Source organism: Ostrea edulis, chromosome 6, assembly GCF_947568905.1.
Source record: "Ostrea edulis chromosome 6, xbOstEdul1.1, whole genome shotgun sequence".
NCBI classification, from domain to species: Eukaryota; Metazoa; Mollusca; class Bivalvia; order Ostreida; family Ostreidae; genus Ostrea; species Ostrea edulis.
In genome coordinates this window covers 82,419,770-82,436,778 of record NC_079169.1, presented here as the reverse complement: position 1 = coordinate 82,436,778, position 17,009 = coordinate 82,419,770, and the positions used below count along the sequence as shown (strand labels likewise).

Below are 17,009 nucleotides of genomic sequence, written 5' to 3'. Positions count from 1 at the left end.
TTACATACTTTGATGATTTTATCTAGTTAATGCATGTATATTATTTATTTTGAAAATTAGTTACATACCGGTAACTAATTCTTTCGATTTAACTAATCTATCGTTTATCTGTAAAATTGAATTGCGAATCCGATTTAATATTGAAATATTCATATGTATACCGGCTGAAATATATTTGATAAAAAATTGAATATTGAACAGATAATTTAGATCATCATTCTTGACTCTTACAAACTCGATTGTTGATGAATTATACCGGAATCCCAAAATAAGTTTTCACGAGGCGCGTGCCACTAAGTAAACAGTGTCAGGTACTGGTAATTAGGGATAGTTGGTAAAATGGGTAGTAAAAACCGGGCCGGGCCGGGTTATCTTCGTAATCCGAATATTTTAGTTTTCTTTGTTACTTTATTTTTGTTTGATGTGAAACTTCTTAATCCCAATCTGAATGATACATTGGATCTTTGCTACAAAAATTACGGCATAATTTTGCCTCACTGTGAAAATATCAACGATTGTTTATTTCAGGTTGATAAAATGGGTAGCGAGAAAAGATAAACATTTTTCTGTGATTACGACTGATATATGTGACACAACAATGAAACAACACATGATTTAGATAAATATTATGATAATTTATCACCAAAATGCTGCAGTACCTGTTATGTGAGTCTTATATATTTGATATTTACGATTTATTAAAACCCGGGTCAAAAGGAAATCGGATACGGGTAACCCATGGCCGAATATTAAAATTCCGAATAGAATAAATAATAATACCATATTTATATAGCACCCTTTTCATACACTATGTACGCTCAAAGGTGCTTAAAGAATGAGGGTGTTAGCTGTCACTTTCATCTTCGACTCATCCTGAACGTAATTCAGCTTCCCATCAATGACTAATTATGAAAGGATAACACTTTGATCTCACAATTACGGTTAATTAATCAAAAACAGTAGCAACTAAATCGGAATAAATAACGCCGGTCCGGGTCAACCGCATCTGGTTTCCTATTGGCCCGGGTTTGAAAAAATCGCCGATAAGTAAAATAAAAGGCATTGGAATAGTCAAATAATGCATTGAGTATCAAATTCAACTCTCTATGAACTGAAAAAATGCCAGGTTTTCAGCAACAGGTGCATAGTTTAGAGAAAATATGCAACAATGTGTGTTCTGGTTTCTTTCACTACCCATTTTACCAACCAGATTTTTTACAATCATTGCATTCTTTATTTGTAGATAATATTATGTGCTAAATTTTGTACCGAAGACTAAATGTATCATTAAGAATATATTCTGTAAGTTTCAAAACAAACAAAGCTATATCAACGAAGAAAACTATAAAGAAACGGGTTACAAAGGTGACCTGGCCTGGCCCGGTTTTTACTACATAAAAGTTTATTGTTAAATAATGATGAAAGTGAAGCAGATGAAATTCACATGACTGGTAAATGATTAGAAGCTGACCTTTTTCCACCTAAGACTTTTTGGAAGAGTTGTCTGCCCTTTGTAAAAATAAGAAAATCTAATTTTTTAAAAATGTGTGTGGTCAATGATTAATTTTATTTCATATTTTCATTAAGAGAAAGTGTATGTAACTTTCTACCAAGAGATTTGTATGGAAATATAATTTCTTCTTAAAATATTGTAATAAAACATGCTTTTCCCATATACCTCAATGTTAAATTCTAGGTGAAATAAATCAAACAGTAAACAAAATTTTGAAAATTCCTATGGTGAATTATTTTTATTTGACGAACCCTTCAAAATGCTACCATGATTACAAAAATTCCACCATCCATTTATTAGATATGAAATATGGTCATTATACATTGAATACCTTAAGTAATCAAGTGATCATTGTCAATAATAGACCAAGGGTTGTGTTTACACCCCAAACAGATATGGCTTGGACATTGAGCACCTCATCATTATTTCAACAGTGGCTTAGTATTTATGAAATAAATTATAAAGCATATTTATTTTTCTGAATCATGTAAGGTATAAAAAAAATTGAGATCTGTGTTCAAAATATAAAAGACAAGGTAGATAACTCTTAAACAAAAACATGGACGAAATAAACGAATTTTGTTGAGATAAGAGGTTAAATATAGATGGCATATCCCGATATATTATTTGAATACAAGTAAATAAATTAAGAGTATTGGCCTTATATTGATTTGTTGAGAAAGAAAGATTATACATTAACGGTATTTCTCAAAATATTTTTTGAAACATAGGTAAAAACACATAGAGCATTGACTTGAAATTGTCAACCGATTCTAACAAAATTTGTACCGACTTATAAGCGGGTCAATGGCAAATTCCTACAAAATAACCTTAAAAAATACAACCGACTTATAGGGGGACCGACTTATAGGCGAGTATATACGGTAGATCTGCCACTGCTTCAGTTGTATCACTCACACTTCCTATTACATCTGGGACTAATGTAGCACACTGCATTGTGTATGGGACCACAAGAAGTTAAAAAGTGAGATAATTTGATTAAGTTCGTATTCTTAGATCAACATGATATGACTGTGAATTAAAAAAAGGATGGTCCTTTGGAATATGGGAGTTTTATTTTGACAACCCCCCCCCCCCCCCCAAATCACAGGATTAATGTTGCAGGGGTGGTGGTTTGTAATGCAGAAATAACCAACTCCTGGCTTAGGGTTCACAATGCAGTCATTTATTGTACGGTAAAACGAATAAGGATGATGACGATGATTACATAATGTTGATTACAAAAATAAATGGCCCTAAAAGACAAAATAGTAACAATGAATATTACAGCAATTTACAATCAATAGAGAGTACATTTCAACCTTAAGAGTTATCTCCCTTAATTCAAATATAGTAAAATATACTTTACTCAAATATTTACAGTTGCATTACAAATAATGTAACACTATGAAATTACATGTTTTAAATATAATAAAAGGTAATATCTTATAATTACCTATCTATGGGACAAGGCCCAATGCATGCAAACATCAAAATGCTGCCTGGATGCTTCTAATCTATTTATAACAAATATATCATTACAGTACTATATACACTATAATAACTATAGATATAATATAAGCATATACTGAGAGGAAATAACTTTAAATTGATATTTACTGTTCTTCATAATATTTAAACTTTCACTCTTCTCTCAAACAGTGATATTAGTTATATATACATATAATGAAGATAAATGTTAATAAAATTAGTACTTACTGTCAGGTCTGGATTTGAAGGTCTAATAATGTCTTTGTCAAAACCAAAATGCCAAATCAGCACAAAGATACCAAAACTGCTTAAAAGCAAGCCACGACCAACCTGACCAAAAACTCTCTAGATTCTAACTGAATAAAACTCAGTTCTATAGCCAATGAAATACCAAGACCTGTGAACCTTTTCACTCACCTATTACACTAAGTAAATAAAGGGGTGGATCTGGGAATTTGACTTAAATCATAAAATGCGCTTTTAATTCATATGCACTATTCATGTTTATTAAAATATGGTATCATATAATATATACAAGTTAAAACACACTGCTACATTAATGCGACTTAAATTTTCCAAGTCATTATCTTTAGAGCTTGCTGCACTCACTAAAATTGTCACAAATGTTTAGTGACCTTGACCCTGTGAGATGCAGAGGCCAAAGACAAAGCTTTTCAATGTTATGCTATTCATAACACATGATGTTTTGTAAGCTTTGAAACTGGATGGTGCAGAGATGAAATGCACCTCTAAAAATAAGCATTAAACCAACCCTGAGTGGATATTAAGTGGCATTTCACAATACAAGTAACTTTAAAGGTCTTTCTAATCTCCCTCCAATACACAGAATGTGGGGGTCCAAGTGACAGTTAGATGTCAACTGGCTGCCAATTGTGGGTACAATACTTGTGTATATAACCCAATTCACATGTTACATGTGGAGAGAAAATCGATTGATAACACTCCATAAATAAAAGTTGAACTGAGTTCGATCCCCAAAATATAGGCAATAACATAAGACAAACTCAAATACTCTGCTGTTGCACACTTGACAGAAGGCTTTTAATGTTTGGTATTTAAATCCAAGGTAGTCATTGACGTCATAAAGTAAATGAAATATTTGACACTGTTCCAATGCCAATTATGTTCATGTTCAATATACAAGATTTGGAAATCCCAGTGCCCCAAGACCTGCTGGACAGCACACACAGCTACGACCATCTAAGCTAAAGTAAGTTACAAATGTCCTTCAGATTCATACAGAAAACTCAGATTACAGGATTTTTAACTTAACTAATTAATTTAACTATTAAGAAATTTCCAACTATTAACCACTACCTAAAAAAAAATTTATTCATAATGCCTGATTCTGTTAATCATGGTATGTAAAGCTGTTCACTTTGACTTTCAATAATGTCTGTTTAAAAACTGCTTCAGCTATAGGATGAGCATGTTCCTAAAATAAAGATTTCCCATGCAACCTTTAACCTTATCTACATGACGTACGTCATAAAGCTCGCAAAATCATGTGCTTATCTCTACTGCAATCATTTAAATGTCAGAGAAAGGACTGGCGTCATTTTTGTTAAACGACAAGAAAATCTATCTACCCTCTCATTTCTGAACAGGATCTTCACGAAGGGACAGAAAATGGATCCAGCTGAACGACAAGCTTTACACAACGTTAAAGAGGAATTACAGAACTGTGCTGTTATCACAGACAAAATGCTGGTTCATCTTCTACAAAATCAGAAAATCACAAAAGCTGAAAAATATGAACTATCTGTAAGTATCATTCTAAGTCATTTTCTTATTTTAGAAATTCTGATGATTTTTTTTTCTTTCTGTCAACCAATAATATGTAAATTGTGGAATAATATATGTCTTTAACTTTTTTTCCAGAGACATGCAGCCAACTGCCAAAGAGTGAAAAGAATACTGCAAATTGTGAAGAATCGAAGAGAGCCATTGAAGACTCTTATTGATGCATTGCTTCTTGATTTGAAAAATGACTACATTGTTCAGAAGCTCAAGAAGAAAGTGAGATTTTGCCGTAAACGTCTCCAAGCTCAGGAAAACCAGACATCTTCCTATTTTGGACAGCTAGATGATGTGGCCGATATACTCTACACTCGTGGCTACTTAACAATACACGGAGAATCTAAAAAGGTCACAGCAGGGACAAGTCACCAAGCGCTTGTTGAAGACCTCACCAAATTTGTGGGCGACATCAGCAAATGTCGTCAGAGCTTGGAACCTTCCAGTGAGAGACAGAGTTTTCAAGAAATAATTGCCGAGTATAAAGAAAAGAAACACCAAGAAATCGAAAATGCCAAACTTGTGTGTGCAAAACTTGTAAAGAGCAAAAACAGTGATTTGGAAGAAAAACAGAACCACATCAGAGACCTGCAAGGAGAACTTACGAAGCTGAAAACAGAAAATGAGTCTATGCGCAAGAAAATGGGAATTGAAATAAAAAACAAAGTACAGGAGAATGTGGACCGTCTGCTGATGCTTCCCCGCCTGTCTCCCACAGACCCCGTCCCGTACGTGGAGACTGAAGAAGACATACTGGATAAAAAGTTACGTCAGCTTCCCTCCAAACACCCAGAACCTCAGGAGCATGCTGATTCTGACTCTGAATCTGACTGCGAATCTGACAGTGATGTCCCTGTGTCAAGTAAAATGACCACCTCAAGTGCTCAAAAAGGAACCAAAATTGTCCATAACTACAACATCTACAACAACCACATGTATAGTGACGCCAAAGTTTATCAAAATTAGATGTCATTCCGTACTGGCTAGTTGATCAAATATTCCTTTTTACTATTGTTATACATATTTGTTCTCTTTATAGATTTGTTACTAATAAAAATTTTTAAAACTTTTCTGTCCAAGAATTTGGTTCTTATTATCTTCTTGAACTTATGCCAAAGTCAAGACTGACCCTGCATTGATAAGGACACTTGTGCCAAAGTTAACACAGTGGACTTACTATTTACCCGACAGAGGAATTTTAAAAGATCCATTAAATGTAAAAACGGATTAACATGGTTTTAATCCATTAAAAAAAAATCAAAGAACAACATTGAAACTAGGGAATAAAGAGTACACATGTAAGCTGAGCCTAAATACGATATCTGGGTTAAGGTTTGAGGTCAATAATTAGTTTTATGGTCTTGGAAATATCAACCAATGAATCTTCAGAGTGACAATATCTCCACATGAAATAAGGAAAAAGCAAACAAAGAAATTGTTATTGACAATCCATTTTTGGAGGTAGTATGTGCCGTCTGATTCCCACTAAATTCAATGTCTGACAAAACTAAATTCACTGTTTTCATCAAGACCCCGACCCCCTTAAAACTGAACTTGCAAAATATGATGAATGCTGATACAAATGAATTATCAAGAACAGGTACTAGTGACACTGTATACTTTTTCAACTGTTTATTCACAAATTAAAGTGTACACAAAAGATCTAAATGTCACTTTGAATTTTTTTTTTTTAATGCACATTAAAAAAGTTAACTCATTCAAAACAAATTGTGTATTAGATATCGGATGACAGAAACTTGCAGGAGTTTTTACCATCCCTCATGAATTTAGATTTTTATTTCGATCTCGTCTTGAATGAGAAAATATAAGATTTGACTTTTCAGGATAAGAGCAGAATGGGCAAAATAAATAGGGACAAAACTGCTCCGTTTTACAATGTAAGAATCATGTCGAGTCCATCCAGCACCATTCTTATTATAATCCACATTACCTAATGCATAATTTGAAAAGATTATCACATTACATGAGATTATCAGATTTAGCACGTGCACTAGATAAAACACCAAAGGACTTCTGTACACAATATGCACAAGGGGTAAAAAAAAAATCCTTTAAGCAAAGTGTAACAAGGCATTTAAATCCATAGAGATGACTCATAAACAGATATCAATAATACTAGCTTATATGGACTTTAAACAAATACAAAAACTTGTATCCACAATTACCATTCATTGATTTTAGAGTACAAAATGCATTAAATATCAGTCTAATCACCACGTCTGATTTCATAACAGATTTCCTGGTTTATGCCTTGTTAACTTGTAAATTCATATCATGGTCAAACCTTTAAAAAATTGTTTTGCGAGTAAATAAAACCACATAATTAATGGAGTAGTAGATCATATCAATATCTGCGTATCCAAATTAAAACCCTGCCACTGGGTACTCTGCAAGATTGTCAATAACATCAAATTAAAACCCTGCCACTGGGTACTCTGTAAGATTGTCAATAACATCTTCATTATGGCTATCTGGACATATTGATATCTTGCACTTTAATAGAAAAACATGTCCAATTAGACATATTGATACCCTGTACTGTAATAGAAAAAAGAACATGCCATATTCCCTAGCTACAGAACTGTAGCTCTCTGAGGGGAAAACATGAGGCAGTCCAAAATTAACAGATCCACCCATTACAAAAACCTCCTATTTCTGCTATTTCTCCATATCATTCAAATAATAGCTTTATTGCCACCTTAAGATTTAATATACATTTCATCAAAGGAATGGAAACAACACCTTAAGCTTGATCATTTAATCAAAGTATGTAAATGCACCAAATCATTAAAAAACATGATGGACTCAATGATTGAAAGGAATGAAAGCATTTTCCTTATATAAGCACAGACCACTGAATGATCAGCTTAAGTAGGCGCAATGTGTTTCAATATTGCTCTGTTAATTTATAGTGTATATTCAAAAATTTATGTCCCCTATCTACCGTCTAACAACTTGGAAGAGCATCAAAACTTATAATCTGGTAAGCTGAATGAACCACACTACACTGTGGGTAGGACTTAACAGTGGCATAGTTCCCTGTAGACTAGTGTCAATACATTACTCACACACCAGATACCTTGCCCACCTCAGAGGGTCAAGAACAGACCCCAAAATGAACAAACCAAAGTAAGACCAAAGTAAATACTGCTAGGTTCCAATTCAAATAAGCAAATAAAATTTGCTGGGAAAACATTTCACTCTATTTTGCTGGTTACCCAGCTGAAGTCTTGAATGATCAGTTGAAAGCTATTGTGGAAATTGACAACTGCTTCAAGGCATTATATATCAAAAAACTTCTAATAAAAGGCATTTGACAGCAAAATTAGTTTAAAAGTAAACCTTGAAAACCAATTATCTGTTATGGGAAATCAAAGTATGAACTTCAGGGATTTAAGTTAACTTTTTTTCACTGTTGCAAAGAAGACTAAAAAAGATCAAAAGCTTTCACATTAAGAACAGCATATCCAAGGATGTATTGCATAATATTACTACTATCGGCCATTAACATTACCAGAATAATCCGAATAGGAAGTATCAGCTAGTAACTAATATTTAAATGCACTCAACAAAAGGAACAATGACAGTTCCTGAAATAACTGTGATGCAACAAGTAGATGTGATGATGTACATGATAAAATTAATGAAGGAAATCAAATACCGTTCTGGAATAATACAATTTCAGAATACAATTACAGAAAATATATTTGTCACCGGACTAAGCCTATGACGTTTAAAAAAGACATAAAATGCCCCCTTCCCTCCAGATAGATAATTAAATCCATGTGTGGGATATCAACTATATATGTATAGCACTCTTTAAAATGACATCTATTGATGGTTTAACAGAATTTAAAGATCGGCCAACAGATAAGAAGCTCTTTTGATATTGCACTAAACTAAAGTCTCCTTCTTTCAGTACTTTAAATTGACAGATCTACAACATTTAGTTTAATATATCAATTGAATTTAAAACATTTTCTCTGCAGGGAGTGACGTCAACTGGATTAAAATACAAGAATTTGGAAAGTGTGATTTCGTGCCATGGAGAGGGAATACCTATGAACTTACTTTTGATACACATACATAGGGACTACCAAATAGGAAGCTTGAGAACCAAATTTCATGGTAAGTTGCAGACATTTTGTAAAGTATTACATTCAAATGGATACTTTACCAGAAATCAATGTTAAAACAATATTTAAAAATGATAGACAGAACTTTATCAGTGAGTTTGCATGATCTATAAATTGCACGTCAATTTTGTAATGTTAAATGTTTTTGGATACTTAAGACTATATTAACAGGGTAACACCAAAGGAACAATTATATATTAAAAAGGGCATCACTATCATGGTTACGGGTCTAAATTTAGATTACTTTCTACAAAAAATCAAAATCAAACACAGCATAACCTCACATTTCTTTCATCTTTTGTTCATTGCTGATATTTCCATTGCAGTTATATATGTCCTAAATACAAAAGACAATTGGGGAAAAAAAGCCAAAGTTATAAATTTAAAACAAGGCAATGTCACAACCTCTGCATTAAATATATCTTGTCTGTTTGAAAATAACTATTTGGACCCAATTTTGGAGACAATTTAGGCCAAAATTCAAAACTTAACAAACATTTTCAAACAATGTCATATTTTATTTTAAACTTTTCTACTAATTGCAAACTTGAAAAGAATCAAAGTCTTGAATTTCACATGGTCTAATATTTTACATATAAATAAGAAGAACCTTAAATCAAGGCTTTAAAATGTGGATTTTGTACATGGCAATGCTCAATTGCAAAGCACATGCAATATCTGAAACGTCATTCTGTCAATAGCGTTAAGTAAATAACAATGTATTGATTTTAAATCATGTGAGTAAGATATGAACAGTAAATGCCTATCATTTGATGAGAATTTATCGATATTCCTTACATATATGCTCTTAAGAAACAAGACACAAGTTCTTTTTGATAAGAGAGAGTCGCAATTGGATATATGAAAAATTCCAAAATAAATACAGGATTTTAAAAACTGAGATTCGATATCTCAGACCTACATATCAACTGGCTCAAGTAGACCAATTCCATTCAGGTGTAGGGCTTCTGTCTTTTTAAATCTTACTGTTTGAATGATTCATCCTTTGGCACAGAATTATCGTCTTTTGTTTCGAGGTTAATGCAGACCTGTAATCTTTACAGAAGGCAATCTTTAGTTCAACTCAAAAGTTTGAAAATTCTTAGAGAGGAACAAGTTTGAAATTCTATGAGAGGGACTGAGACATTTGAATTTGTTTCTAAGCAGAAGCAACATTTTAAGGATGGATTCTGCAGAGAAACAGGCATTACATAACCTACGACAAGACTTACAGAGCCACATGGTTATAACAGACCGTATTCTCAGGCACCTGCTACAACATAATAAAATCAGCAAATCCGAGAAATATGATTTATCAGTAAGTATTCAAATTCTCCACTTTTTTCATAAAACAGAAACATTTTGAACTCTTCTATTTTTTAAAACTGTTTTAAAGTAAATTAGTCTAGTATTGATCATTTAAATTTCTTTCATACTTTCGTATATTTTGAAATTCTTTTGAATCAGATGCTCTTCTTAAAAAATATAAAAATTTTATTTACTATGGAAATACTCAGGCAAGTTTGAAATTACTAAATTTTGAAATTTTCAGATTCATGGAGCAAGTTCGCAAAAAATCAAGAAGCTTATACAGATCCTGCAGAACAGGGGACAGACCCTCCAGATAATGACGGACGCTCTACTACTGGAGAATCGCAATAATTTCATTGTAAAGAAACTAAATAAGAAAGTGCGTTTTTATCGTTCAAGACAAGAGCAGGAAGATAACCAAACCAAAACACATATCAGCAATCAGCTGAATCCAATTAGTGAAATCTTATATAGGAAAGGATATCGAGTCCTGTATGGATCATGTCATAAACAAGTGTATCCTAAAGGACATCAGAAGCTGGTGGAGGGAATGAACAGTTTTATGAAAACTATTGAGGATTGTAGGGACACTTTTACCGGTTGTGAGACTCGACATTTCCAGGATATCGTCAAGGATTACTGTGAAAAAAAGGAAAGGGAAATCAAGGATGCAAAAGCCCTTTGTGCCAAATTAGTCAAAGTTAAAAACTGTGAACTTGACGAGAAGTCAAAGGATGTGAATTGCCTGAGTGAAGAAGTAGAAAAGCTTAGGAGAGAAAATGAAGTTATACGCAAAAACATGGACAACGAAATTCGAGAAAAAGTTCGAGAAGGAGTTCGTCAAAGTTTGTTATCGATGCCAATGTTGAGTTCATGTTTAGGAATACAGACTTTTGATAGAGCAAGAGAGCACTCAGAATCTACAGAATTTACACAGAATAGTGACCAAGGATCATTCTATGATGCTGACCCCCATGAGAATAGTGAGGACGAGGAGGAGGGATTCCCAGCAGAAACAGCTGATGATGACAGTGAAGTGGAGTGCCCTGCTACACGGATCACCCATAATTACAATATATTCAACAATTATATGTATAGTGAATCGAAAGTTTATCAGAGCTAGGCAATCAAATTCTAAACAACAGGAGGATGTGAATTTCTTCTTAGTGAATAGTGAAAAAAAGAAGATTGTTTGTGAAATACTGATGCCCCCCCCCCCCCCCCCCCCCCCTACAGTAGCAAAGTAATTCTGGTACCCAAAGAGTAGTCTTGTCACTTAGAATATGTGTAAATATGAAATCCCTACAATCAACCATTCAAAAGTTATGACCAAGGTAAAAGTTTTTCAAAAGTAGGTCAAACCTCAAGGTCAAGGTCACAAAGTACAATATTTTGGTACCATTAAAAGAAAGGTCTTGTCACAAGGAATATACATGTGAAATAAAAAATCCCTAACAGTATACTTATTCAAAAGTTTAATGGGCAAGGTTAAAGTGTTTGCATACAGACAAGCCCATTAACAAACAGACAGACCAAAAAACTATATGCCCCCAAATCTTCAATTATGGGAGCGTAAAAATCAAAATTATTTTACAAATCTAACTGTGCCAAACTATATACATGTATAGATTTACTTCATGTTATGAATTATAAACGTATTTACTGATATGTATTTATTTTGTTGTGAATACAGTGTGAGTAGTAGTAGACGTAACACGTGACACATGAGTGGCAATGTAGACACTTTTAAACATTTAGTGTACAAATTTTGCTGTCGTTAAAAGACTCAGACAACACAAAGAACATTTTAAAATAACGCGCTCAATGCTTTTTGAAATAATTGCTTTCATCCAAAAGTAAACTTCTATTCAAAAAGTCTTTTTCTAGCATTGTCTACCTTCCAAAAGACCCATGTTATCACTGCCCTCAAGTCTTGTATTTTTGCCAACTGTTGTCATTCTATTCAATAGTGGCTTTAGATATTGTGAAATGCATACAAGACTTTGTATCCAAGTATACTTGCCCACTAGTTAATACATTATAGTTACAGTTATTATACACAAAGCAGTGCCAACAGTTATCCCATTGTTCCAATGTCTACCAGCATCATTTTTGTGTTATATAATAAAAATCACTGTTAAGTTTGCAATATATTCATTGTTATTTAAAACATGTTACAAAGACATCAGATATATATGGTGTCGGGTATTAAACATTTAGGATTAGCATATCTTTGCTCATGCCTAATTGCCTATAATATTTGGTGTCATTTGTTATCCAGATCGACATTAAATAGATACAACTTGGGTATTAGTAATGCTAATGGTTGTTAATGCTTATTGTTTTAACTTTTTATAAGTACTTGTCATGTTATGTTTGTATTTAAAATAAATCGATATATGAACTATATATAAGTTTGTTACTTATGAAAGAAATACGAGACTCAGATGCCTGCATGATATCCAGTAAAAATCCCAATGGGCCAGCAAATTGTTGTCAGCACTGGTCCTATTGAGCTAATGCCTCTTTTCTGGTAATTAGTGGTAGTTTGTACTGTAGTAATTAGGGCTATATGGATCGTGGATATCGGCCTGGATAGCTCAGTGGTTAGAGCACCTGACTAGTAGTAAAGGGTTCGATTTTCGGTCCAGCCAAAGACTTTCTCCTCTCTCCTATACTACATTTGGTGCCGTAGACCAGCCCCTGGAACTGACAGGTGAAAATGCCTGCCAGGGGATAAAGATCCTGGGTTGGTGTCTTCAGGGTGTAAAGACATTTAAGGAGGAAGGAATGTAGCGGTCAGCCGGGTTCGATTGCCGGTGGCCAGATAGCTCAGTTGGTAGAGCACCTGACTAGAGATTCAGGGGCCCCGAGTTTGAATACCGGTCTGGTCTGTTGCATTTTCTCCCTTCCTGTGTTACATTTGGTGCCGTTGACCACCCCTTGTCTTGCAGGTGAAGGTCCTGTCAGGGGCGAAAAGAATCTGGGTTGTTTGTCTTCAAGGGCAAAGACTAGTTAAGGAGGAAGGAATGTAGTAATTAGGGCTATACGGACCGTGGATATCGGCCTGGATAGCTCAGTGGTTAGAGCACCTGACTAGTAATGCAGGGGTCCCGGGTTCAATTCCCAGTCCAGTCTGAGATTTTCTCCTCTCTCCTATACTACAGTACATAGCATGATGACAAACATAATTTGATTGGCTTTCAATAAAGTTCTTTAAACATAAATATTTGGGGTGTTAAGGTAAAGTTTTGATATTATATGACATATAACTAACACTTGCTCTGATTGGTCCATGTCTACTTTCAATATCAAAAGCATGAGGTAAAAGAATTCAGTTAGGAAGCGAATTCATAGTCTAGAAAACAAAAAGTATGTTGAAAAAGAAAACGAATCTTTGTTCAAAGATGAAAGGTGGACAGACCAGGGCTAGAATATGAAACAAAAAAGGATAATCAATTGACTGAAAATGAAGTAATTTTAAGGTTGGACATTGAATGGGCTGATAAAAGCTGAAAATGTCTCTTCAGCAGTGAAAAATTCTCAGACAGGACATATAACTATAAAATAGAACTCTTCAAATTTTCAAGGCCGGGACTCAATCTGTTCATAAAGTATGACTCTGGGACTGGCCTTGAAAAATTCCTAGCAACAGCCCAGGGGCCCGTTTTACAAAACAACTTACGACAAAGTCGTAAGTCTTAAATTGTAGTATACAGTTATTACTTTAAATGAATGAATTAAAACTTTTCTGAGGCTTAATTTTCAATATTTTCTATACAAAATATTTTGCAATAGGAGTGAATGATTAACAATAAAGTTGAAAATTCCAGTATTTAAAGTTTGTCGTAAGTCGTAAGTTCTTCTGTAAAATGCGCCCCTGGACTGATCTACATGTAGTAGCTAAATATGGTAACCATTAAGTGCAGATCTAGACTGCATTCAACACTTAAATTGTTTCTATTACTTGATATTAAAAAAAAAAAAATACTCTAAAAGTTATGATATTGAATGCCTCTATATATTGCTTAAATTGTTAATTTCTATTACTTGATATAATAAAAAAAAAAAAAACCTCAAAAGTTAAGAGATTGAACACCTTGATGCAATAAAAAGAAAGAACCTGTATCATAATCATTGTTTACCTTTGGTAAAACATATTGACTTCCAATTTCTCTTTTTTGACATTAATGGTTACAGATTGAATGAGAACAATATACAGTTAGGGACTGGGTTTGAGGACAACAGCTGTTTTGTTTGACCTCAAACGGATCTGTTGCCCGAAGCCTATCTCAACAAACCATGTGTAACAGTGCATCTAGAAAAAACAACAAAAAAGAGTGAAGGGGTATAACAAAACAGTTACAGACTGGGTCCTCGGACAACAGCTGTTTTGGTTGACCCTCAGCCTACGACTTCAGAAAACAGATCCGTCCTCAGGTAAAACAAAACAGCTGTTGTCCTCGAACCCAGTCGATAACTGTATACTATTGCCTGGTCAACAGTTTGTAGCTGTTGATTGTCTAAACGACCACAAATGTGAGAGTTGGTTTAACAGTATAAATATTGGTTCTAAATCGTATTAGATTTATATAGGAAAAAATTGGGGTGGATAACAATATACAGTTTAGTATAGACTGTGTCCTAGGACAACAGCTGTTTTGTTTGACCCAAGAACAGATCTGTTCTACAGCTTCGGGCAACAGATCTGTTCTCGGGTCAAACAAAACAGTTGTTGTGGGAGGACAATCTGAAATTGTATTGTTATACACACCTTCAATATCTAGGTTGTTTTTACTAGATGCACATGATTTGTTGATCTTGAACTTTAAACGGGACATTGTGATGGCATACATTTGTAGCGGTCAGTCGGGTTCAATCGCAGGTGGCCAGTTAGCTCAGTTTGTAGAGCACCTGACTAGAGATTCAGGGGACCCGGGTTCAAATCCCGGTCTGGTCCATTGCTTTTCTCCCTTCCTGTTACATTTTGTGCCGTAGACCAGCCCCTGGAACTAACAGGTGAAAATGCCTGCCAGGGGATAAATATCCTGGGTTGATGTCTTCAGGTGTGAAGACATTTAAGGAGGGAGGAGTGTAGCAGTCAGCCGGGTTCAATCACCAGTGGCCAGTTAGCTCAGTTGGTAGAGCACCTGACTAGAGATTCAGGGGGCCCGGGTTCAAACCCGGTCTGGTCCATTGCATTTTCTCCCTTCCTGTTACATATTTATAAACGTATCCAATTGTTCAAAAGAAAATATACCCAATATCCTAATTAATAATTATATTTTTGTGTTTTTGCTATGAATTTCATCTAATCATACATGCCAACTTTTGAAAATCCCCATGGGGGATTTTGCGCGCGACGACCTTTTTTCAATGCTCAAAATTCACGACATTTTACCATGAAAATAAATATTTGTCTTTTCAAATAAAATATCAATCTAATCATTATACATGTATCATACATCAAGTGTGTTTGACCATTAACTTTAACAAAACTATATAAAAAAAAAACTTTGAAAGATATAGATAAGTATTTTATTAAAATCATCTATTCAGCAAAAAATCCTCTCCAACAAATCACATACATATTATCAAATAATACTTAAAGTTGCATCCTTTTACACCATATATACATTGGCTGGTCTATATATCAAAATTCAAATTAAAGCACATGCATTTAGGTACGACTACAAAGGCGATCTTGCTTGTCTGTAAACTATTTCATGGGCTTGCAGAGTCTGGTGGAACAATCTGCATTGCAACCAGAAAAGGAGTGATCTGCCCTGCTATGAAGTTTGCGAACAAAACCTTTGCATCCATGACATCTGAAATAATTACCAGGAAAAAACACATCAAAATATACGTTTTTACTTGTAAAATATTAAAGGCTACTTGCTAATATAAAATTCAGTACAGACTTGTGCAAATTACGCATCACAAAGTCTATTGAATATTACACTATATAGACTATGTAATACATCGCTATAGACAGATAGATTCGGTTAGCCTATATTATCATAGTTGGAAAAACATATATTTTACGTACCTTTAATATTGCATATTTTGGATGCTGTCAGCGAGAGGCAAAAATCGGGAATGTCCGATTGTTTGGTGGTGACACTATTATCATTGCCATTCACGTTTGTGTAAAGGATATGTCAATTTGAAATCCGTCTTCCCGATTAATTACTATCAAAACATGCTTCGCACTGTCCAATAAGCACCCCGACATGGGCAGACCAAGTAAATCACATCACTCCAATACCATGCGACACAGGTAAACAGAAATGGCTGACTTATAATTGTCCCGATTTCTGATTGGCCAGTTCAGAAATGACACGGGATTTCAAAATTCGGGATATTTCATTGGTTGATAATATGAAATCTCACGAGATTTCACGATTATCCCGCTTTCAAACTCGTTTTCAATCATGAAATTGGAAATTTTGGTCGGAAAAAATTTCAAATCGGGATTTTAGGGTAATTTTGCTTTCCCGATCGGGAAAGCGGGACCGGAGGGTAAAATTGGGAAGATCCCGCCTAAATCGGGAAAGTTGGCATGTATGTCTAATGAATTCTGTATTTCATCATCAGTCAAACCAGTGAGCCTCGTCATTACATGTAAACAAAGTAGCACACTAAGAATCACATGACTTGTGTAGCCAATAGAAATAACACACACTATATTGCCCAGACAACAGTTCGTCAATAGACAA

The 17,009-nt window shown here is 34.3% G+C and overlaps 3 protein-coding genes and 1 long non-coding RNA gene across 7 annotated transcripts in view; 2 read left to right on the top strand and 2 right to left on the bottom strand.

Moving 5' to 3' along the window:
* LOC130046992 (uncharacterized) overlaps positions 1-3,919 on the bottom strand; it is a 4,989-nt gene extending 1,070 nt beyond the window's left edge. Inside the window, exon 1 of the long non-coding RNA XR_008796083.1 lies at positions 2,970-3,919. This is a non-coding gene — a long non-coding RNA (uncharacterized LOC130046992). The remainder of the gene's footprint in view (positions 1-2,969) is intronic.
* Positions 1-17,009, bottom strand: part of LOC125648075 (nucleoprotein TPR-like) — a 163,491-nt gene that overhangs the window by 142,278 nt on the left and 4,204 nt on the right. The window lies entirely within an intron of this gene.
* Positions 4,045-5,894, top strand: LOC125648084 (uncharacterized). Of its 2 annotated transcripts, XM_056140988.1 has the most exons (3): positions 4,045-4,235; positions 4,633-4,789; positions 4,907-5,894. In XM_056140988.1, the coding sequence occupies exons 2-3, from the start codon at positions 4,655-4,657 to the stop codon at positions 5,786-5,788; spliced, it is 1,017 nt and encodes a 338-aa protein (XP_055996963.1). In that variant the 5' UTR covers positions 4,045-4,235; positions 4,633-4,654; the 3' UTR covers positions 5,789-5,894. The 2 variants fall into 2 exon arrangements, with proteins under 2 accessions (XP_055996963.1, XP_055996962.1); XM_056140987.1 differs by lacking the exon at positions 4,045-4,235 and having other exon boundaries at positions 4,514-4,789.
* On the top strand, positions 8,426-12,699 carry LOC125648085 (uncharacterized). Of its 3 annotated transcripts, none has more exons than XM_048875002.2 (3): positions 8,426-8,971; positions 10,144-10,297; positions 10,532-12,699. In XM_048875002.2, the coding sequence occupies exons 2-3, from the start codon at positions 10,163-10,165 to the stop codon at positions 11,411-11,413; spliced, it is 1,017 nt and encodes a 338-aa protein (XP_048730959.1). In that variant the 5' UTR covers positions 8,426-8,971; positions 10,144-10,162; the 3' UTR covers positions 11,414-12,699. The 3 variants fall into 3 exon arrangements, with proteins under 3 accessions (XP_048730959.1, XP_048730961.1, XP_048730960.1); XM_048875004.2 differs by having other exon boundaries at positions 8,591-8,971; positions 10,044-10,297; XM_048875003.2 differs by having other exon boundaries at positions 8,592-8,971; positions 10,147-10,297.